General features: G+C 45.5%; 4 protein-coding genes across 7 annotated transcripts; 2 read left to right on the top strand and 2 right to left on the bottom strand.

Moving 5' to 3' along the window:
• The first annotated feature begins 11,404 nt into the window (after positions 1-11,404).
• Positions 11,405-15,921, top strand: LOC119771126 (uncharacterized protein K02A2.6-like). Its single transcript, XM_038266531.1, has 2 exons — positions 11,405-12,440; positions 12,662-15,921. The coding sequence occupies exons 1-2, from the start codon at positions 11,405-11,407 to the stop codon at positions 15,919-15,921; spliced, it is 4,296 nt and encodes a 1,431-aa protein (XP_038122459.1).
• Positions 15,922-17,840: 1,919 nt separating this feature from the next.
• On the bottom strand, positions 17,841-18,831 carry LOC6046424 (39S ribosomal protein L9, mitochondrial). The gene is made up of 2 exons (XM_001863599.2): positions 18,665-18,831; positions 17,841-18,598 (listed from the first exon to the last, which is right to left on the bottom strand). The coding sequence occupies exons 1-2, from the start codon at positions 18,740-18,742 to the stop codon at positions 17,909-17,911; spliced, it is 768 nt and encodes a 255-aa protein (XP_001863634.2). The 5' UTR covers positions 18,743-18,831; the 3' UTR covers positions 17,841-17,908.
• Positions 18,832-18,949: 118 nt separating this feature from the next.
• LOC6046423 (trafficking protein particle complex subunit 1) lies at positions 18,950-19,868 on the top strand. Its single transcript, XM_001863598.2, has 2 exons — positions 18,950-19,132; positions 19,412-19,868. Exons 1-2 carry the CDS (start codon positions 19,037-19,039, stop codon positions 19,748-19,750), a joined length of 435 nt encoding a protein of 144 aa, XP_001863633.2. The 5' UTR covers positions 18,950-19,036; the 3' UTR covers positions 19,751-19,868.
• LOC6046422 (lysosomal Pro-X carboxypeptidase) lies at positions 19,745-21,731 on the bottom strand. Of its 4 annotated transcripts, none has more exons than XM_038248346.1 (4): positions 21,671-21,731; positions 21,246-21,400; positions 20,137-21,177; positions 19,745-20,074 (listed from the first exon to the last, which is right to left on the bottom strand). In XM_038248346.1, the coding sequence occupies exons 2-4, from the start codon at positions 21,389-21,391 to the stop codon at positions 19,837-19,839; spliced, it is 1,425 nt and encodes a 474-aa protein (XP_038104274.1). In that variant the 5' UTR covers positions 21,392-21,400; positions 21,671-21,731; the 3' UTR covers positions 19,745-19,836. The 4 variants fall into 4 exon arrangements, with proteins under 4 accessions (XP_038104274.1, XP_038104271.1, XP_038104272.1 ...); XM_038248343.1 differs by having other exon boundaries at positions 21,246-21,440; positions 21,502-21,726; XM_038248344.1 differs by having other exon boundaries at positions 21,246-21,421; positions 21,502-21,726.
• Positions 21,732-22,636: the final 905 nt, after the last annotated feature.

The raw sequence follows: 22,636 nt of genomic DNA, 5'->3' as shown, positions 1-22,636 counted from the left end.
TGGAATTTAAAAACAAACACTTTAGTGTAATGTGTTGTTCTCCGAACATGTACTTTCAATGTCATCCGTTGAGTGCAACAGTGTCGTCGCCTACTTCGGTAACGTCGGCGCGCAATCGGCGCGTACTCATCACTCGGGTGTGCACAAGTGCAAACAGAGGAGTGAGTTTTCTCAGCCTAAATCGTGATACAGAGCGAGCGTGCGGCAGGTTCGCCTATGTCCGAATGCACGTCTTTGATTCTTCTTAAGGCTTCAGACTAACTGGGACGACCGTAGGAAATGTTCGTTTACGAGTCGAACTGGAAAGGCCTCTAGAAAATGTCTGTTTACGAATCAGACTGGATGTGGAATTGCATCAAGGAAATGTTCGTTTACGAGTCGAACTGGAAAGGCCTCTAGGAAATGTCTGTTTACGAATCAGACTGCATGTGGAATTGCATCAAGGAAATGTTCGTTTACGAGTCGAACTGGAAAGTCCTCTAGGAATTGTCTGTTTACGAGTCGAACTGGAAAGGCGTCTATGAAATGTCTGTTTACGAATCAGGCGGGATGTGGACCGGGATGAATTGCCTCAAGTAAAATGTTCGAACTGGAAAGGCTTCTTGGAAATGTCTGTTTACGAATCAGACTGGATGTGGAATTGCATCAAGAAAATGTTCGTTTACGAGTCGAACTGAAAAGGCCTCTAGGAAATGTCTGTTTACGAGTCGAACTGGAAAGGCGTCTATGAAATGTCTGTTTACGAATCAGGCGGGATGTGGACCGGGATGAATTGCCTCAAGGAAATGTTCGTTTACGAATCGAACTGGAAAGGCTTCTTGGAAATGTCTGTTTACGAATCAGACTGCATGTGGAATTGCATCAAGGAAATGTTCGTTTACGAGTCGAACTGGAAAGGCCTCTAGGAAATGTCTGTTTACGAGTCGAACTGGAAAGGCCTCTAGGAAATGTCTGTTTACGAATCAGGCGGGATGTGGACCGGGATGAATTGCCTCAAGGAAATGTTCGTTTACGAATCGAACTGGAAAGGCTTCTTGGAAATGTCTGTTTACGAATCAGACTGGATGTGGAATTGCATCAAGGAAATGTTCGTTTACGAGTCGAACTGGAAAGGCCTCTAGAAAATGTCTGTTTACGAATCAGACTGCATGTGGAATTGCATCAAGGAAATGTTCGTTTACGAGTCGAACTGAAAAGGCCTCTAGGAAATGTCTGTTTACGAGTCGAACTGGAAAGGCCTCTAGGAAATGTCTGTTTACGAATCAGGCTGGATGTGGACCGGGATAAATTGCATCAAGGAAATGTTCGTATACGAGTCGAACTGGAAAGGCCTCTAGAAAATGTCTGTTTACGAATCAGACTGCATGTGGAATTGCATCAAGGAAATGTTCGTTTACGAGTCGAACTGGAAAGGCCTCTAGGAAATGTCTGTTTACGAGTCGAACTGGAAAGGCCTCTAGGAAATGTCTGTTTACGAATCAGGCGGGATGTGTACCGGGATGAATTGCCTCAAGGAAATGTTCGTTTACGAATCGAACTGGAAAGGCTTCTTGGAAATGTCTGTTTACGAATCAGACTGGATGTGGAATTGCATCAAGGAAATGTTCGTTTACGAGTCGAACTGAAAAGGCCTCTAGGAAATGTCTGTTTACGAGTCGAACTGGAAAGGTTTCTAGGAAATGTCTGTTTACGAATCAGGCTGGATGTGGACCGGGATGAATTGCATCAAGGAAATGTTCGTTTACGAGTCGAACTGGAAAGACCTCTAGGAAATGTCTGTTCACGAATCAGGCTGGATGTGGACCGGGATGAATTGCCTCAAGAAAATGTTCGCTTACGAATCGAACTGGAAGGCCTCTATGAAATGTCTGTTTACGAATCAGACTGCATGTGGAATTGCATCAAGGAAATGTTCGTTTACGAGTCGAACTGGAAAGGCCTCTAGGAAATGTCTGTTTACGAGTCGAACTGGAAAGGCCTCTAGGAAATGTCTGTTTACGAATCAGGCGGGATGTGTACCGGGATGAATTGCCTCAAGGAAATGTTCGTTTACGAATCGAACTGGAAAGGCTTCTTGGAAATGTCTGTTTACGAATCAGACTGGATGTGGAATTGCATCAAGGAAATGTTCGTTTACGAGTCGAACTGAAAAGGCCTCTAGGAAATGTCTGTTTACGAGTCGAACTGGAAAGGTTTCTAGGAAATGTCTGTTTACGAATCAGGCTGGATGTGGACCGGGATGAATTGCATCAAGGAAATGTTCGTTTACGAGTCGAACTGGAAAGACCTCTAGGAAATGTCTGTTCACGAATCAGGCTGGATGTGGACCGGGATGAATTGCCTCAAGAAAATGTTCGCTTACGAATCGAACTGGAAGGCCTCTATGAAATGTCTGTTTACGAATCAGACTGGATGCGGAATTGCATCAAGGAAATGTTCGTTTACGAGTCGAACTGGAAAGGCCTCTAGGAAATGTCTGTTTACGAGTCGAACTGGAAAGGCCTCTAGGAAATGTCTGTTTACGAATCAGGCTGGATGTGGACCGGGATGAATTGCATCAAGGAAATGTTCGTATACGAGTCGAACTGGAAAGGCCTCTAGAAAATGTCTGTTTACGAATCAGACTGCATGTGGAATTTCATCAAGGAAATGTTCGTTTACGAGTCGAACTGGAAAGGCCTCTAGGAAATGTCTGTTTACGAGTCGAACTGGAAAGGCCTCTAGGAAATGTCTGTTTACGAATCAGGCTGGATGTGGACCGGGATGAATTGCATCAAGGAAATGTTCGTATACGAGTCGAACTGGAAAGGCCTCTAGAAAATGTCTGTTTACGAATCAGACTGCATGTGGAATTTCATCAAGGAAATGTTCGTTTACGAGTCGAACTGGAAAGGCCTCTAGGAAATGTCTGTTTACGAGTCGAACTGGAAAGGCCTCTATGAAATGTCTGTTTACGAATCAGACTGCATGTGGAATTGCATCAAGGAAATGTTCGTTTACGAGTCGAACTGAAAAGGCCTCTAGGAAATGTCTGTTTACGAGTCGAACTGGAAAGGCCTCTAGGAAATGTCTGTTTACGAATCAGGCTGGATGTGGACCGGGATGAATTGCATCAAGGAAATGTTCGTATACGAGTCGAACTGGAAAGGCCTCTAGAAAATGTCTGTTTACGAATCAGACTGCATGTGGAATTTCATCAAGGAAATGTTCGTTTACGAGTCGAACTGGAAAGGCCTCTAGGAAATGTCTGTTTACGAGTCGAACTGGAAAGGCCTCTAGGAAATGTCTGTTTACGAATCAGGCGGGATGTGTACCGGGATGAATTGCCTCAAGGAAATGTTCGTTTACGAATCGAACTGGAAAGGCTTCTTGGAAATGTCTGTTTACGAATCAGACTGGATGTGGAATTGCATCAAGGAAATGTTCGTTTACGAGTCGAACTGAAAAGGCCTCTAGGAAATGTCTGTTTACGAGTCGAACTGGAAAGGTTTCTAGGAAATGTCTGTTTACGAATCAGGCTGGATGTGGACCGGGATGAATTGCATCAAGGAAATGTTCGTTTACGAGTCGAACTGGAAAGACCTCTAGGAAATGTCTGTTCACGAATCAGGCTGGATGTGGACCGGGATGAATTGCCTCAAGAAAATGTTCGCTTACGAATCGAACTGGAAGGCCTCTATGAAATGTCTGTTTACGAATCACACTGGTTATGGACAGGGACGGTCGCTAAAAATTGTTCGTCTACGGGACTAAATGTGATCATCACTGATGATATACCGCATTTACGAATTTCTAGGAAAAATCCACTGGAACAAAGTGCGATGGGACGCTACGTGGCTCGGTCTTAACGCGGGGAGGGATGCCCACAATCATGGATGAGATTTGATTGTTTTGGAGCGGACGCAGAATTGATTAACATTGAAAATCAAACGAATTAATCGCGTTGTGGGATGCACGTGAAGAACAGGACTGCTTGGATGAAAAGCGGAGGTGGTGTGGCGAATACAGTTAACTTCATCCATCGGAAGTTCAATTTATTCATATTTATCCACGAATGGGTTCCATTTCTTGTGCGTATACTTATAAGAGCAAAATACGAAGAGAAGGAAGACGAGTCCAGCAGGCCTCGCAGGCTCGTTGAAGTATAAGAGATGTCTAGTGGACAAAGATTAAGTAGGCAAAAACAGATTCAATTTCGATGGATGTCTATAAGAAGTCTCGATGAAATGCCTAGAAAAACTCGATTAAATTTCACGGAGTTTTCTTAAATACGATCACTTAAAAAAATTTCTTTTGCCCATACATGATTTTCTTTTTAAAACAAATAACAGTTTCAAATATAGGAGCAATACGTAAGGAAATATACGCACTTTGTAAGGAAACTTGTAAGAGACGCCAAAACACGTGACTGTCGAAGAGTTAATTAAATTCTCTCATGCCTGATGGAGGTAGCATCATAAGAACAGTTAGTTCACGTGTTCTTTTGCGCTTCTATTAAAAAAAAGTTTCCATGCGTCTTACATTTTTGTGATACGCTGATTATTATATTTATTATGATTATTAACAAGATTATTCTGGAGGAGTCATGACTATATTATTTCGGTTCCAATATTTAAACAAATTGGAGAAAATAACGTAAGAGATTTGTATTTTTTAATCATTACCCCGGAGAAGAGGGAAGATGTGAGTATTGTTGTATAGGACCCCATTGTACCGCTGTAAATAGAGCCCAAATGACAGTTCGGCTGTTGGGCCGACGCTCAGTCAGCGAGCGCATTCTTTCCGCAACAGCGGCCGCGGCTACTCCGGTGCTGGGGATTCTTCTAGGACGATGTCGAGTGCTCACACCTGTATCGTTCCACGTTCCCTCTCGTCGCCTTGTGCAGCTTCTTGTCGTAAGCTGCTTTCTTCTCGGCGGTAATCTGTTGGCACTCGTCGTCGTACCAATCATTCCGTATGTTTTGATAGTGTGCGTGAGCACCGTGTAAAAAGTGACAGTTTGTCACTTTTTAGTTTGACTTTGACCAACCAATCAAACTAAAAAAGTGTCAAACGAAAAAGTGACCAACCACCGGGGGTTGAGTGTATGTGAAATGTCCAGGAATCTGACACGCATGCAGTTTCCTGATGTCCCCGCCAGAGGCGCTGTCAATATTGTTTACGTGTGGTTTTTGAAAAGGTCGTATGAAATAAATACATAAATTTTGTTCCCAATTAATAAAATAAAAAAATATAAAAATTTAAATAACAAGCCATGGTCTCAACATTTCAATAAAAAAAAGTAATTTAAAGTGCATTTTACACCTGCCCAGTTGTTCTGCAATCATTATTTTTCAAGATAGCCATGTATTGAAAAGATTTTTTTTCGCCGAAAAACAAACTTTTTGCAAACATTCCCAGTCAAATCAATCCGAATTCTGAAACGGAATCTAATTAGAATCGTATACAATTCCATTTCAAACGCAACAACCGGTTCGAACACGGAACCGGTTGTTGCGTTTGAAATGGAATTCTAATTAGATTCCGTTTCAGTATTCGGATTAATTTGACTGGGTTGGAATTCCACAAAAAATGAAAATATTGTTAATCGATCCCAGACATGCTAAATATGATTTTAAATGCAGGAAAATGCATTTCTATTTGTTTTTAGTTGGTTATACTTCTATTTCCTTTAAAATTCTGAAGTTTTTTGAAAAAAAAAAAATAATTTTTTGCCCCCTGATTTTTCGAACCGATTTTGAAAAATATTTGCAACGGCCTACCTTGAAATAGAATTAAATTATTTTAATTTTTCCTGACCGTTGGTTTAAAATGAATTGAATTCTTATTAAATTTCAGTCAAAGAAGCTTTACACTAGCTGTCACTGAACACCACAGTGCTGATATGCCAAGAATAGGTGCTTGATGAAATTAAATGCTGTTCCCCTAGTTGTCCCTCTGAGATTAAATGTAAAAAAGAATAAAAAAGTAAAACAAACTTGTGATTTTTATTATTTATGCGCATACGACACGCCAAAAACTTGGTTCGATCTTGGTTCGATTTTGGCTTTACTCGCTTTATATGTGGATGACAGTCGTGACGTACCCATGGAAATTACTTTGGTTTTGGTTTTGGTTTTGGTTTTGGTTTTGGTTTTGGTTTTGGTTTTGGTTTTGGTTTTGGTTTTGGTTTTGGTTTTGGTTTTGGTTTTGGTTTTGGTTTTGGTTTTGGTTTTGGTTTTGGTTTGGTTTTGGTTTTGGTTTTGGTTTTGGTTTTGGTTTTGGTTTTGGTTTGGTTTTGGTTTTGGTTTGGTTTTGGTTTTGGTTTGGTTTGGTTTTGGTTTGGTTTTGGTTTTGGTTTTGGTTTTGGTTTTGGTTTTGGTTTTGGTTTTGGTTTTGGTTTTGGTTTTGGTTTTGGTTTTGGTTTTGGTTTTGGTTTTGGTTTTGGTTTTGGTTTTGGTTTTGGTTTTGGTTTTGGTTTTGGTTTTGGTTTTGGTTTGGTTTTGGTTTTGGTTTTGGTTTTGGTTTTGGTTTTGGTTTGGTTTTGGTTTTGGTTTTGGTTTGGTTTTGGTTTGGTTTTGGTTTTGGTTTTGGTTTTGGTTTGGTTTTGGTTTTGGTTTGGTTTTGGTTTTGGTTTTGGTTTGGTTTTGGTTTTGGTTTTGGTTTTGGTTTTGGTTTTGGTTTTGGTTTTGGTTTTGGTTTGGTTTTGGTTTTGGTTTTGGTTTGGTTTTGGTTTGGTTTTGGTTTGGTTTTGGTTTTGGTTTGGTTTTGGTTTTGGTTTTGGTTTTGGTTTTGGTTTGGTTTTGGTTTTGGTTTGGTTTTGGTTTGGTTTTGGTTTGGTTTTGGTTTTGGTTTGGTTTTGGTTTGGTTTTGGTTTTGGTTTTGGTTTTGGTTTTGGTTTTGGTTTTGGTTTTGGTTTTGGTTTTGGTTTTGGTTTTGGTTTTGGTTTTGGTTTTGGTTTTGGTTTTGGTTTTGGTTTTGGTTTTGGTTTTGGTTTTGGTTTTGGTTTTGGTTTTGGTTTGGTTTTGGTTTTGGTTTTGGTTTTGGTTTGGTTTTGGTTTTGGTTTTGGTTTTGGTTTTGGTTTTGGTTTTGGTTTTGGTTTTGGTTTTGGTTTTGGTTTTGGTTTTGGTTTTGGTTTTGGTTTTGGTTTTGGTTTTCCAAAGGTCACATTAACCTGGTTTTGAAATGGTTTTTTTTTGTATTCTTTTGCCGGATTTGAAGTAACAAGCCGTTTGGAAGTCACAAATTTGGGCGACAAAAAACTAGTTTTGTTTATTTTTTTACGGAATGCATAATTGTCAACGCACTGAACCCTTTTTGTAGTTCAAGCCAGTTCCACATCAATTCAACGATAAAAACCAAACCTGCCACTCCAAAGCCCGCGGCCAGCAGCTTCCACAGCGAGAGCAAGTGTTCGAATTTGACCAAATCGAGGCGGCTTTCCGCAATTGCCAGCCAGTCGGCCTTCGAAGCCTCGAACCAGTGCTCCAGCAGTCCTGCCTCGTGCAGTTCGGCGTAAAAGGTCGTAAATCGGCGGGAAAATGGCTGTACGCGCGAGTGAGTGTACGCGTTGGTTAGCAGAGGTACTCGCTCGGGTAGTACGTAGTACTTGAGGAATCCAGTGTTTGGATCAACGTTTTCTTTTGAAGCAGTTAGAAACAGGGCGTAGTGACAGGGCAGTACAAGAACCTTTGCTGTATCGCAGGTCCTGAAGTAAGCTTCGACTGTCGTTTGCTCAATTTGACCTTTTAGCTGAGGAAATGTGCTTTCCAAGTGGGTTCTGTAGAATGGTTCTTCAGCTTGAATGGTGTAGCTTGAAGACAGCAGGTCTTCTACAGACTTTGAATGAGGCTCGTATTGATAGTTGAACATAAATTGGAATAACTTGGCAAGGTAAGCTTCACCGAGCAAAAACAGTAGAATTGTCAAGGCAAACAAGGTTACTCGCTCAATTCGATACATTTTGTACTCTGCTATGATGGATCCATAGAACAGTTGGTTGAAGATTCCACGAGGAAAGTGCTTCGGCAGTATTTTACCAACGACCGGAAGCATAACCAAGCACATTAATATTGCAATAAAAAGTGACGGAGTATATGGTCGTAACAAGTGCCGAAGCATCGATTCAATTCTTTTTTCGGAAACCACCAGACAAAGCCCCGACTGAGAGTATGTCAGCTCTAGCTGAGTGAATTTGGGAACCATAACCAATCCGTTGACCACACTTACTGAACCATCGACCAGTTTCTGGGAAAATTCCGAAGGTGTTGGAAACTTTTTGTTGGGAATTTTAATGTTTAGAGTAGCGTTGACGTGCCTACAAAACTCAATAGCGATTTGGGCTTCGATTCCTGAAACCTCGTACGATGGATTCCAAATTAGAAACGGTGCATTCCAGGAGAATAAAGCATTAAACAAATGTCCATTAATGTTCCGTGGAAAATCTTGCATCAAAACACCTCCAACAGCATCCACCCCACCCAGAATTTCCAAACCCGCTCCAAAGTAGTCGTACCGAATAACCATATTGCTTACTTTTCCAATGAAGATCAGCACCGCATTAATAATGCCGAGGGTTTCGACAAAAACACCGTACAAATTAAACAGCAACACAGTAAGATTAGCATCTTGAACCGTCACGAACACAAATTTCCCATAGCGATTCCAAAAATCGGCTTCCAAAAATCGCTCAGCCATAACATCAAAGTCCGTGGGATTTGACGTCGGCTTCAAAAAGACCAAATGAATGGCGCAGCTCCTGGGCGGATATCCGCTCCGGCTCAGTTGATTCACTGCAAACTTTCCGGGCAAATTTCGAATGAAGTCATCCAATAAGTCCTGCCAGATCCAGTTTGAACTATCGAACAGGATGCACAAATCACTGGTTTCGGTAACGTTGACGAACATATTTTGAACTATTGTGCTCAGTTGAGTTCCAGGTGAAAGTCCGGGAGTGGAACTTGGAAATGTTAGGATGAATGTAGCTAAAATGTAGTTCATATTGCTCGGATGGGGTTTCTAAATAAACTAAATCCTCACATCACAATGAAGAAACTTTATAAAATGTATTTTTTGTACCCCTTAGAGACCCATCGGAGTTAGCGATGTAATCAGTTTTTGCTTTAATGGTATTGAAATCATTCTACATAGTAGGTAATAACTTATAGGAGAAACCGGTTAAATCGGTGCGTTTTGGTTTTTGACAGTTTAAGCCCCTTGACGATTTTGGCATTTTCCAAAAAAAAAACCCGCAAGCTCCTAGTCTGTGTTCCAGGGAACAACATTGCCGAAGAGTGCGAAAAGATTCGTGAACTATTACAAAATGTTACAGAATTTACAACACCGTCGCTGAAAACTTCAACTTTTTCATCAAGCTCTTCGGAAAAATTCAAAAATCGTTAAGGGGCTCAAAATTTGCAAAACCAAAACGCACCGATTTTACGGGTTAAATCCCATTTAAACTTCAATGTTACAGCGCCTGGTGCTGTCGCAACCAATCAAGCTCAAATTTGGGTGCGGACTGCCCTGAAATGCCCGCAGATTTAACCAATATTGTTACCTCCTAGTATTTAACCCGCTAACGCCCATGGTTACTCCAGAGCACCACTAATTTTTGGATTCAAAATTAAATTTCTCTGCAACCATTAATTTTTTCAAGCTGCTTCAACCTGCATTAGTTAATATAGAATGTTATCCAATAACCATTAAAATTTCGTCCAATTTGGTTGATCCAATTACAAGTAATGTGGAAAAACGGAAAAAATCTCGATTTTGCTCTGGGTGGGAAGGGGTTAATCAGATGAACTGTACGCCAAGCGTTTTGAAAAAAATATTTTTAACCGGCATTTTCAAAATGTTAAGGGTAACTTGATCCCCATTTTAAGGCTAGTCTGCAGATCGGAAGGAAAGGGGTCAAGAAACAGCTTCACGAACAGCAGAACAAAGGAGAGGGAGCGATTTCTTGGGGCTTATATTCACCCTCTCCGACTTGCTTGCGCTGCCGCTGCTTCCCATTTAAAATTTTCTTGACCGGTTTCTTCCGAAGTGCATACCTTACATTAACATTTTGAAGAAATCTTCAGCAAAATCGTTAGAATGTAAAATATTTAAACACTTAAAATATTCTTTTTTTAACCAAAATTGAGCATGTTTACAACATATGGTAATTTTTGTATGCAACATCTTCTCATATGGAGAGTTTGATGCTCGATTAAAGCTCCAAAAATACTATTTAGGCTATAAACTTACCAGCATCAGCACCGCCTCGAGTAAAAGGGCAAATATATGCCACTTACTGCGTCTGCCTGTGTGGATCAATCGGACCGCGCACTCACAATCCAGAGGTTGCCGGTTCGAATCCCGGGGCGGACGCAAAAAATTCTAAGTGTAAATATAGGTATTCGGTGCCCTCTCCCCGTGCCCATACCTTCACACTTAGAAGACCCGGGAGGCGGAGTCTTGTCGCAAAAAGAATGATACACGCCTGTGGATCCGTTGACGATACCGCAAGGTTTAAGAGGGCCACATTATAAGGTGTTACGTCGATTCCGTTTTTTTCCAGTCAAAAAGATCAAATTTAATGCACTTTTGATCATAATTTTTATTTTGCGAGACCTTTTCTCATCATTTTGTTGACACTCACATCCACACGCAAAACGACAGCTTAACTGATTAACGAAAGTCGTCATCAATATCTTTTCACTTGCGCTAACATTTTCAAAGCGCTTAAGATATGAAGTTGCTTCCAACTACCGGCAACATGTTCTTTTGAGCATTAGTTAGTCACTCACTTGAAAAATAATCCCGAAACATGTAAATAATTTGCAAGCGCCATAAAAAAAACAAACGCACCAAGTCTTTGACGTTTGACTTTTGACGACCCATTCCAATCGAAAGCTGAAGAAAACCGAGCGAGAAGCGAAGGCAAATAAAGAACAAAGGGTGGCCACCAACACCATTAGCTGCGCATGTTGGAGTGTGAAAGTGATGCCAGAAAATTTTCTCTATTAGTGCTACTTTTCGCGAGTGTTCGCTTAAAATTTAATCACAATTGGCAGCACTAAGCAGACCCAAAAGAGCGCTGGAAGAAAAAAGAACTAAGCTGAAAATAGGACAATGGGCGTGTCCCAATGCATTCGACTGATTAGAATACATTTGGGAAACATTTTTTTTAAATGCTTGTTAAAAGAAAAGAATAACTTCTAGTAAAAGTGAAAATAAACATGTAGCAGGCCTTGACCTGCACAGCTGATGCAAGTCAGTTCAATCCCGACCACCAAGCAAGTCGGATGCAAATAAACAGTTTTTCCGCTACAACTAAACTGTCTTTTAGTAGCCTAGCAACGGCTCTAACAATTGGCGACGAGGAGAAAAAAATTTCTCGGAAAAGTTCTCGAAGCTACCTACCCTCAAGAAGTCATCAAGATGACCGATCCGGACTTGAAGAACGCGATTTTGCGGCTGACGGACATTTTGGCCAAGCAGCAGGAGACCCTTGAACGGTTGCAGAACCCGGGTCATCGGGCTGGTGGCGCAGAACGGATCGTCGAGTCGCTGGCAAGCGGAATTCAAGAGTTCCAGTACGATCCGGATGCCGGAGTCTTCTTCGATGGCTGGTACGGGAGGTATGAGGACGTTTTCACCAAGGACGGCAAGGACCTCGACGACCCCGCTCGAGTGAGGTTGCTTCTACGGAAGCTCAGCACGCCCGTCCACGAAAAGTACTCCAACACGGTTCTCCCCAACCATCCCCGGGATTTCACGCTGGCGCAGACCGTCGCGAAGCTCAAGAAGCTCTTCGGCCGGCAGAAATCCGTTTTCCACGCCCGTTACCAGTGCTTGCAGTACGCCAAGAACGACGCGGATGATTTCACGACGTATGCTGCCACGGTGAACAAACACTGTGAAGCGTTCCAGCTCTCCAAGCTTAACTCGGACCAGTTCAAAGCGCTCCGGTTCGTCTGTGGACTCCAATCGCCACGGGACGCGGACATACGAGCCCGACTGATCTCCAAGCTTGAAGCCGACGAAACCGCAGCTGTCGAAGCAGCCGCAGCAGGCGCTGCCGCCGGCGACGCTGGCGCAGCAGGCGTTGCTGTCCAAAGCAGGGTGACCCTGGAGAACCTCGTGGAAGAGTGCCACCGTGTGGCCAACTTGAAGCAGGACACGCTGATGGTGGAGAACAAGGATGCACGCAACGTCAACATTGTGTCTCGCAACCAGAAGAAGCCTGCCTCGCAGGGGAAACCAAAAACCCCGAAAACGCCCTGTTGGAAGTGTGGGGACAACCACTACGTTCGAGAGTGTCCGTTAGCTTCGCACACCTGTTCCAGATGCAAGCAACAAGGACACAAAGAGAGCTATTGCTCCAGCAACAAGCCCACCACCTCGAAGCAGACGAAACCCAAGGAGAACGTGAGGTCGAAAGGTATCTTCACGGTCTGCTACATCGGAAGCAAGCGTAAGTTCGTTCCGGTCGAGCTCAACGGCACAGCACACGGAGAAAAAAGAGTTCCCAACATCGTGAACAAGCGTTCATGAAAATGAGAACCACGAACAAAGTGTTCAAATTTCATGGTACGTTTTTCAAAATCGTACCATGGAATTTGAACACTTTGTTCGAGGTTCCCATTTTCATGAACGCTTGTTCACGATTTTAAGAACTCTTTTTTCTCCGTGCAGTCAAGCTCCAGCACGACTCGGCGTCCGACATCACCATCATTTCGCAAGAAACATGGACCAGCATCGGACAGCCAGCCGCTCGACCCACCGACGAATCTGCTGTCACGGCTTCCGGAAGCAGCCTCAACCTTCTCGCCGAGTTCCACACCGAGATCACCATCGGAGGCGTCACCAAGCGTGGACGCATCTTCATCTCGGACAGCGCCGAACTCAACGTCCTTGGCATCGAGACGATGGATCTTTTCGATCTGTGGTCTATTCCGATCAACAACTTGGTCAATGCCGTGCACCAACGCCCCGACCAAGTCATCGAGCAACTCAAGCAGCAGTTTCCGGAGGTGTTCCGAAGCACGCTGGGTAGATGCACCAAAGCGCAGGTGAAGCTGTACCTCAAGCCCGACGCACGTCCAACCTACTGCCCGAAGCGACCAGTGGCGTACGCCGCTCTTCCGAAGGTGGACGCAGAACTGCAGCGGCTCCAGGACAACGGTATCATCTCGCCAGTTCAATTTTCGGACTGGGCAGCTCCGATAGTCGTCGTGCGCAAGGCGGACAACGTCTCCGTCAGGATTTGCGGTGACTATTCGACGGGGCTGAACAACGCGCTGGAATCTGACCGTCACCCGCTGCCTCACCCCGACGACCTCTTCGCGGAACTGGCTGGCGCACACTTCTTCACACATCTCGATTTGTCTGACGCCTACCTGCAGGTCGAGGTCGAAGAGGAATCGCGCAAGCTGCTCACCGTGAACACGCATCGTGGCCTCTTCCAGTACAACCGACTGCCGCCTGGAGTCAAGCCGGCGCCTGGAGCCTTCCAGCGCATCACCAACAGCATGGTTGCCGGCATTCCTGGAGTCAAAACGTACCTGGACGACATCCTCATCGCTGGCCGCACCAGAGAGGATCACGATCGCAGTCTTCGCGCTGTTCTCGAGCGCGTGCGTGAGTATGGTTTTCACTTACGCATCGAAAAGTGCCGTTTCGCCCTGCCACAGATCAAGTTCCTCGGACACATCGTGGACAAAGATGGCATTCGGCCCGATCCATCCAAGACGGAGGCCATCGCCCAGATGCAGCCGCCGAAGGATGTCCAGCAGCTGAGGTCCTACCTCGGCGCAATCAACTACTACGGACGGTTCGTGAAGCAGATGAAGCAGCTCCGGGCTCCCCTGGACAACCTGCTCAAGAAGGACGCACCCTGGCGCTGGTCCGCAGAATGCCAGAAATCGTTCGAGCAGTTCAAGGCCATCCTGCTTTCCGATCTACTGCTCACCCACTATGACCCGTCCAAGGAGATCGTTGTCGCAGCAGATGCATCGAAGTACGGCCTCGGCGCCGTCATCATGCACCGATTCCCGTCCGGTGAGGTGAAGGCCATCGCGCACGCCTCTCGCTCACTGACGCCAGCGGAGATGAATTACGGACAAGTGGAGAAGGAAGCCCTGGCCCTGGTTTTCGCTGTCACGCGATTCCACAAGATGCTGTACGGACGCCACTTCCTCCTGCAAACCGACCATCAACCGCTGCTCAAGGTATTCGGCTCGAAGAAAGGCATTCCTGTCTACACGGCGAATCGTCTTCAACGCTGGGCCTTGACGTTCCTGCTGTACGACTTCGACATCCAGCACGTTTCGACGACGGCTTTCGGCTACGCTGATTTTCTCTCCCGGCTGATGTCATCCCAAAGCCGGCCAGACGAGGATTACGTGATTGCCGCCGTCTACGTCGAATCCGAAGCCAGAGCCATCCTCGACGATTCAATCAGCAACCTTCCAGTCACTCACAAGATGATCGTGGCTGAGACGCGAAAGGATCCAGTTCTCCAGCAAGTGGTGAGTTTCCTCAACGAAGGTTGGCCAGCGAGCGCCAAGCTGATTGCTGACTCTGACGTCAGAAAGTTCTTCGCTCGGCTCGATGGACTCCAAGTCGTCGACGACTGTGTGATGTTCGGCGATCGGATCGTCGTGCCCCTCAAGTTCCGCAAACGGATCATTCGCCAACTGCATCGTGGACACCCAGGGATGGACCGCATGAAGTCTCTGGCCCGCAGCTACGTTTACTGGCCGAACGTAGACGACGATGTGGTGCAGTTTGTTCGCCAGTGCAAACCGTGCGCTGCTGCAGCGAAATCCCCGACGAAGGCGACCCTCGAGTCGTGGCCTCGCCCGGACAGGCCGTGGCAACGTGTCCACATCGACTACGCTGGACCAGTCGATGGTTACTACTACTTCGTCATCGTGGATGCCTACTCCAAGTGGCCCGAGATCTTCCGCACTCGTGCCATAACCACAACTGCAACCCTGGACATGCTTCGTGAGACCTGTTCCCGTTACGGCAACCCGGACGTCCTGGTCTCAGACAACGGAACGCAGTTCACCAGCGGGCAGTTCGAGGAGTTTTGCCGTGCAAATGGTGTCACCCACCTTCGCACTGCGCCCTACCACCCGCAGTCAAACGGCCAAGCGGAGCGATTCGTTGACTCACTCAAACGTGGCCTCAAGAAGTTGAGTGAGGGGGAAGGCTCGCCCACACTGGAGCACTTGCAAACTTTCTTGTCGGTGTACCGTTCCACGCCCAACCGGAACACACCAAACATGACGTCTCCAGCTGAAGCATTCCTTGGACGACCGGTGCGCACCACATTGGACCTGCTGAAGAAGCCTGTTCCTGCCACACCGGTCGCCGTCAACCACAAGCAAAACGAGCAGTTCAACCGTCGGCATGGAGCCGTCAAACGCGAGTTCAAGGACGATGACCTGGTCTACGCCGAGTACCACCAGCGCAACACCAAGTCCTGGATTCCCGGCCGTGTCGTCGAACGGAAAGGTTCCGTCAACTACATCGTGCAGCTGGACCTGGAAGGAAGACAGAGGATCGTGAGTTCGCACGTCAACCAGTTACGCCCTCGCTACGATGCTGATGTTCCTGACCAAGTCCAACAACGTCTACCGTGGGAGATCCTGATCGAAGAAGCTCGACCGTTGCTGCTAGCCGACCAGGAAGAACCTGAAGCTTCCATCGAGATCGACATCCCTGTTCCAGACAGTCCCGCACCTCCAGCCCTGCCTGGAACCGAAGATCCATTGGAAGGTGGATCCGGCACAAACCCCTTTGTGCTGCCTGAAGAAGATGCCGTACCCGCCGACAAGCCCGTAACGCCGCCGAAGCCGCCGACACCGATACTTCCTGTTGGTCCACGACGTCCCGTTCGACCGTCCAGGATTCCACGGTGGTTGAATTTGTACGACATCTCTTAAGGGGGAGATGTAGCAGGCCTTGACCTGCACAGCTGATGCAAGTCAGTTCAATCCCGACCACCAAGCAAGTCGGATGCAAATAAACAGTTTTTCCGCTACAACTAAACTGTCTTTTAGTAGCCTAGCAACGGCTCTAACAAAACAGAAATGTTTTCTCAAAAAGTTTCTCTACTCCTTGGTGTACTTGGTTTTAGTAAATTTCAAGAACACTCCAGATTATCCAGCATCATTCAAACACGACCGCTAATAAGGTTCAAAATGGGTATATTTCCCCTACTAAAGAAATCAATGTACGAAAAATCAAAACAAATAAATAAACTTGAAGCTGATTCCAGTGACTGTGAAGTGCAGGGATCAAGTCTCCCTAAACGCACTTTTCAAAACACATGATTGTAAAAATAGTATGACGATAAATTTAACGTCAGATGCGTAAGGGTTTTGTAGTTGATAAGTTTATCAAACAATTCATGCATACAACATATCATTTTCGATAAATTTTAAGGGTTTTCTTTAAATATCAAACTCAAGGAAAAAGAACTCTAGGAGTATTTCTGCAGCACTTCTTTAAAAAATTGTGTTACTTAATGCAAACTTTTTATTTAATTTTTCCGTTGGTTTCCACAATGAGTTTGAGTCAATATCGCACAACTTTCTAGAACAAAACTGTGTGTTTTTAACCCTCTACAACCCATTCCCGCATTTAGACGGGCTTCAATTTGAACAAATATCGCCAAAAATCAATTTTTCATCCAATTTTTGATTTTTAAAAGTCATTGAAAAGACTTTTAGAAATTTTAGAAAATTTATAGGTTAACCCAATTGGAAGTTCATCTCTGGAGTTTTTTTTTTTTTTTTTTTTTTGAGAGGGTACAATAAATCAAATTTTTAGTTTTTTGCTTTTTGGATGTTTTTGAAACCGCCTTGAGTCACCCTTGAACACCCAAAAAGCAAAAACTGAAAATTTGGTTTATTGGACCTTTTCAAAAAAAACTCCAGATCTTGTTTTATGTGACTTTGTCAATGTTTTTAAAATGTCATTTTTTTAGGGGTCAATTTTGGCTGTGTTTTTACCAAGGTTTTTACTAACATTTCCTATATTTTAAGTTAAAAGAAGTAGGTATGCAGTATTTTTTCTAGTGTCCCAGACTACACAGAAAAAATGTGAATTTACTCGACACGGAAAAACATAATCAAATGTAAACTCAGTTGATGTAAACTTGAGATTCGTTGTAAACGGTTGAATCACACGTAGAATTGTGCTTTTACGTATCGAGAAATTAAGAGTGCAACATGGAGTTAAACTCTCTGTCAAGCTGCCGTGAAGTTTTCCATGACAGCTGGAAAAGTTTCACTACATGTTACCGGCTCACATCTCTCTTTTCAATTTCTCAATAGTTTGTTGCAAGTTTACATCAAATTGCATTAAAATTTAAATGTTCAATGACGTGCAATCGAGAAATTAAAAAGTGAGATGTGAGCCGGTAACATGTAGTGAAACTTTTCCAGCTGTCATGGAAAACTTCACAGAAGCTTTGTCAGAAAGTTTAACTCCATGTTGCACTTTTAATTTCTCGATAGTGATGTAACATTAGGAAATATTTTTTTGTGTGTATGCCTTCACGTATTTTTAGAACAAAAGTTGCTCAACACTAGCCTCCTTAACACGGGAAAAAAAATTCGAAAATAAAAATTGGGCAGTAGAGGATTAAGGGTCAAATGGTTTTGCTCCAAGTCTTGTTTGCTGGGAAGGAGGGTTCTGAGATTAAAAGGGGTTCACGTAGTTTATGGATGGTCCCTCTTTCATTAGAATGGTTTGATTTTGGGCTCAAAAATGTGTTAAAAAATACCGCAGACTAAGCGTTTTTAGGTTGGTTCGGATTGTTTTAAATGGAATGTGTACGAATAAAACTTCAAACAAATTAAGATACAACGCAACTCGTTTATTGCCTTCTTCATCTATCAACTAGCTCAACACGCAAAACCCTCCCTACTGCTGCTGCTGCTTCGGCACCGGCGCCGAATCGTCCCCAAACAGCGGCTCCGCCTGGTTCTTCCAGTGCTCGAACACGTACGGCAGCCGCTCGCTCGGTTCCGTGCTCCAGTGGTGAATCCGGCACCGCAGCTTGGCCTGCTCCAGGTTGTTGATCGTGACGGTGCAGAAGAACTCCTTGTTTTGCTTCAGCAGATCCGGCCCCTCGATGGGCGCCTCGGGCAGCGTGATCGCCTCGTTCGGCACGTAAAAGCCGGCCTTGCGGAGCGACGCGCCGATGTGCCACCGCTCGATGACCCACGGATGGTCCTTGTTCATGACGACGGCCAGCGTGAGCTGTTCGAGCTTGTTGACCGTGCGCTGGGCGTACGCGGAACTGTGCTGCTCCTGCTCGGCGGACGCGTCCCGCTCGACGGCGTACCGGGCGACCGCTTCGGGGGTTTTGTACACGGCTAGGCCGGGCAGGAGCAGTTTGTTGTAGGCGACGGCCGGTTTGAGCGACACGACGTCGCCCTTGGAGCCGACGCCCTCGACGAAGGACGTCAGCACCACCTCCAGGTTGGGCTTCTTCTTGGTGGTGGTGTCCTCGATCAGGTCGTACACGTAGTGGCGGCCGCGCAGCTTGGGCGCCTTCTCGTGCTTTTTGGCCAGCTTGGGGGGAGTGCGGCGCTTCAGGATGAAGGTGTTCTGGGGGGAAGGGATGTATTGCGTAAACACTGGAAATTCTAACTTGTTTTAAGTGTGTTGACTCACCCTAGTTTGCTGGTTCAAAATCCTGGTGGTCGTGCAGAGGGTCACCCCCGAAAAGGCTTTTGTGAGGCTGGCCAACATTTTGCTGGCTTAATTTACAATTTACGCGAAAAATTTAAAATTTCAAGCAATCACGTTCCGGCCGCACCACGAGCGATGTAAATAAACCGAGAACTGTCAAATTGTGGGATGTTGCGCGACATCGACAGTTTTGTGAGTTCCCGTTTGTTTTGTTGCAGAGGGGTGGTGTGCAACAGAGATGAGTAGTCGCGTGACAAGACGATTTGACAGATTAAGACTAAGCAAAAATTGCAAACGTAAACAAATTCAAAACATTCAAAAAGATTAAATAAGTCCTAAGATTATTTTAGCAAAATGATTTATAATTTGTACATTTTCGATAAATATGGAACACTTATGTATTACGGTGAATGGAATCGGTTGAAGCAATCCGGAATAACCAAAGATGAGGTAATTGAAAATTGAAGATTTCTCAGTTTAATAAATTAGTGAACAAATAGATGAACAATTAAACAATTCTTAGAAAATACCTAACTGCTTATTCTGTTAACTTCTGTCGGTTTCCAACTGTATGCCGCGCCCTTTTAGATCCCCTTAAGCGTGCGAGTCCTGGTTTCACAGTTTTGTCTGATTTTTTGGATTTATTTGCCTGAAGGAGCCGACTTGCTTGTACCGCTACAAAGGGCATAACTAATGGCGCCAAAGTTGATTCAATGTCTCTAATTCCAGGAAGCCAAACTCATGTACGGCATGCTGTTCTCGCTCAAGTCCTTCGTCAACAAGATCTCCCCGATCGACCCGAAGGAGGGTTTCCTGTTCTACAAAACCAACAAGTACGCCCTGCACTACGTCGAGGTGTCCTCCGGGCTCAAGTTCGTCCTCAACACCGACACGACCGCCACCGGCATCAAGGACTTCCTGCTGCAGCTGTACAGCAAGATCTGGGTCGAGTACGTGGTGCGGAACCCCCTCTGGACGATCGGAACCCCCGCCACTTCGGACCTCTTCAAAACAAAGCTGGACGAGTTCGTGCGGGCGTCCCCCCTGTTTGGACCGAAAATAATCTGAGAGCATTTCCGTTTTCGATTTATTGCTTCATAAGTGATATAATTTCTGTGTGTTTTGTGTAAGGGGAAGTTACATGCTTAATAAAGTTAGAAAGCCTTCTTCACCTTCCGGTACTGCTTCAACCAGAGTTGAATGTTTTGCAAGTGAATTTGGCGCGCGGAGCGCACCGAACCGGGGTCGTTGTCGTCTGCGGCACGCAGATCGATGTGGTGGGCACCTTCCGGGATGAGCACGATCTTGATGTTGGAGTTTCCGGAGCGCAGAACGCCGCCACCGGACCACGGGTCCAACAAGCCGTTGCTGAAGACGATGTTTGAGGCACCCCTTGAAGAAAAAAACGAAGTCGTTTATAGAGAAACCTTCCAAATGACGCTTGAAGAACCTACTCCAGATACTGCCCCCCGTAGATGTACGCCGGTGCGATCGGTCGCGGGCGCACGCCAAACTTCTTGAAGCAATCGTCGGAGAACTTCTTCTCGTCCCACGGCTGCTTGGGGAACATGTCCCGCGAGCCTCCCTCGGCGCACATCGGCATGACCATCTCCGTGCACGACTGGAAGCCCCAGCCGAGGTCGCCCATGCTGCTGTCGTACGAGGAGTTGATGCTTAGGCACTTGGCTTGCCCATTGTAGTTGTAGTAGATGGCGAGGGCTTCCTGCAGCTTGGTTAGCAGCTCCAATCCGGTGTAGTTCTGGGCCAGGCGGCCGCAGAACTCACGCACTGGGTACGCCGGAACCGGCGCCAGAAAAGATGAATTGTACGGGTAGTTGATCATCGCCAGATTGCCGTAAACGTCGATCAGGTAATCGAAGAAGGTCCCGGTGACATCCTCCGCTTTGGTCAGATTCGAGCAGAACTTGAACTTCTCGTTCAGCGTCTTCAGCCCATCAGCAGATGACGAGTAGTTCTTCAGCACATCCCACGACCGTCCAATATTCAGCGAACACTCCTTCGTGTACGCCACGCTAAACACCGACGTCAAAATCTGGTTGAAAACGCCACAATCCGTGTCGAACTGCCGAATCGGCGCCGATGCCGCAATCGCCCCCGCAACCATGTGCGGATACTTCATCCGGAACCACGCGGCCAGCATTCCGCCATACGAACCTCCAAACGCCACCACGGGTCGGGCACGAACCGTCCGATTGGACGGATTAATCTGCGCCAACAGATACGCAAAATCGGCCAGCGCCTGCTCCGAGGTCAAGTAACCCAGGTGGCGCGGCGATTCGTACGAGGCGTTCCCAAACGGAAGCGTCTTGCCGTAGAACCGGTGCTCGGCGAAAACAAGCGAAGCTTTCAACTTCGGAGCAAGCTCCCACATGAAGCCGGTATTCTGCGCGAACAGTTCGATGTCTCCCTCATTTCCGGTGTAGAACAGGATCGGACCGGATCCGTCCGGATTGTAGGTGTCGTTGGTGAGGTATCTTGAAGAGACGGCTTGGTTTATGTCTTTGCAATGTTAAATTAACCTGTTTGGGGGCGGATGACTCACCGGAGCTTAAATGTGACGCTCTCGTTGACGTAGCTGAAATGGTCCAGCGGAACGTCCAAGTACTTTGTTTGGTACTCATACTTGGCACTGGATTGGCCCGTTAGAAGGGCTAGAACTGCTAGTTCAAGGATTAGCAAGTAGCCCATTTTCTCTATCTAAAATAGATGTTTTGAGTACTTTTTCAAAAGGTCATATCTGCATAGGAAACTCGTAGCACGTAAAAATAAACAAACAATGAAAATGAAATAGTAGGTACCTGTTGACCGACCCTACACACCAACACAAAGCACCTTAACCGATTGGCTCGGTTATCTACAAACTGAAGAAAAACAAACTTCAAAGAACCGTAACAATCAACAAGCGAATGTAAGTAAAACAAAAAAAAACAATCGACGTATCGGGGCAGAGCGACATCCGGCACTGACCGGCAAATGATGATCCTCCCCGTTGAACAGCCGACGAGAGATTAAAAGCTGGAACTGGAAGAAAGTGACAGATGACAGAAGCACCACGATGCGACATCGGCGCGAGTTACCTAAAGTGAGTGATTTGTCGCAAGAACTGCACTGGGAGAAAAAGACACCATCGAATGAGTAATAGAGAAGATTCGTCAGGGACGAACTGAAGGGGAATCTGTTTTGCTGATGACACAAAAGATTGTTTTTACGACAGCTTTTCACAAGATTTCAATTTTCAGGACACCAGATTTTTCTGAAAATTAAAACTGCTGAGAGACTAAGTTCTTTTTTCGCAGATTTCTTCCAAACTCAAACATATAACATAAGTGTGTTCAAATAATTTAAACTCGAGCAAAACCCGGGTTTCGGCACCACCACTACCAACAAATGTAAATGATCCAACGTAAGTTGCTCACCCCGGTAGACTCGCAATCGGGACTCCTTGGGACACGACCTTCCGGACGCAGCACCATCGCTACTGGTCATTAACCACCCAACTACCCACCGACCTCATGTCCACTTCCGTCGTATCCTGTTCCGGATTTTACTAACCGTTTCCAGCACAGTTCCACCACACTCACACTTCCGCGCCAAACGATCACACTATCACGGCGTAGACATAAACACGCGCTTCTTTTCATTCGCTGTCACACACTTCTGTACAAAAACTACAGAGCGGGTTCGTTAACTCGAATGGAACTAGCTTCGAATTAGCGAATCCGAACTCGCTAATCGGAACGATTGACAGCTATCAAAAACACGAAACCAGGGGGTCGAAATGTAAAAAAGTGTGAGTGTGGTGGAACTGTTTGATAACGCAGTTTTGACGTTTTAGTGCTTTTTAGTTCGAATTAGTTGAAAGCCAAGGCTGTAAAGCATAGGTACTCTAGAAAGAAAGCCATAGAGTTGTCTACGTCAAGATCTACGTGCGCA

The sequence above is a fragment of the Culex quinquefasciatus genome, chromosome 1, assembly GCF_015732765.1.
Source record: "Culex quinquefasciatus strain JHB chromosome 1, VPISU_Cqui_1.0_pri_paternal, whole genome shotgun sequence".
Classification (NCBI taxonomy): Eukaryota; Metazoa; Arthropoda; class Insecta; order Diptera; family Culicidae; genus Culex; species Culex quinquefasciatus.
Note: the sequence above shows the minus strand (reverse complement) of the source record. Positions and strands in the feature narration are given on the sequence as shown.

Excerpts from the sequence above, each read along its gene's own strand:
- LOC119771126 (XM_038266531.1), top strand. The coding sequence starts at position 11,405 with ATGACCGATCCGGACTTGAAGAACGCGATTTTGCGGCTGACGGACATT. Across the intron at positions 12,441-12,661 it reads CTGCTACATCGGAAGCAAGC|TCAAGCTCCAGCACGACTCG; the intron begins GTAAGTTCGTTC and ends TTCTCCGTGCAG.
- LOC6046424 (XM_001863599.2), bottom strand. The coding sequence starts at position 18,742 with ATGTTGGCCAGCCTCACAAAAGCCTTTTCGGGGGTGACCCTCTGCACG. Across the intron at positions 18,599-18,664 it reads TTTTGAACCAGCAAACTAGG|AACACCTTCATCCTGAAGCG; the intron begins GTGAGTCAACAC and ends CCTTCCCCCCAG.
- LOC6046423 (XM_001863598.2), top strand. The coding sequence starts at position 19,037 with ATGATTTATAATTTGTACATTTTCGATAAATATGGAACACTTATGTAT. Across the intron at positions 19,133-19,411 it reads CCGGAATAACCAAAGATGAG|GAAGCCAAACTCATGTACGG; the intron begins GTAATTGAAAAT and ends CTCTAATTCCAG.
- LOC6046422 (XM_038248346.1), bottom strand. The coding sequence starts at position 21,391 with ATGGGCTACTTGCTAATCCTTGAACTAGCAGTTCTAGCCCTTCTAACG. Across the intron at positions 21,178-21,245 it reads AGCGTCACATTTAAGCTCCG|ATACCTCACCAACGACACCT; the intron begins GTGAGTCATCCG and ends CGTCTCTTCAAG. Across the intron at positions 20,075-20,136 it reads TACGGGGGGCAGTATCTGGA|GGGTGCCTCAAACATCGTCT; the intron begins GTAGGTTCTTCA and ends TTTTTCTTCAAG.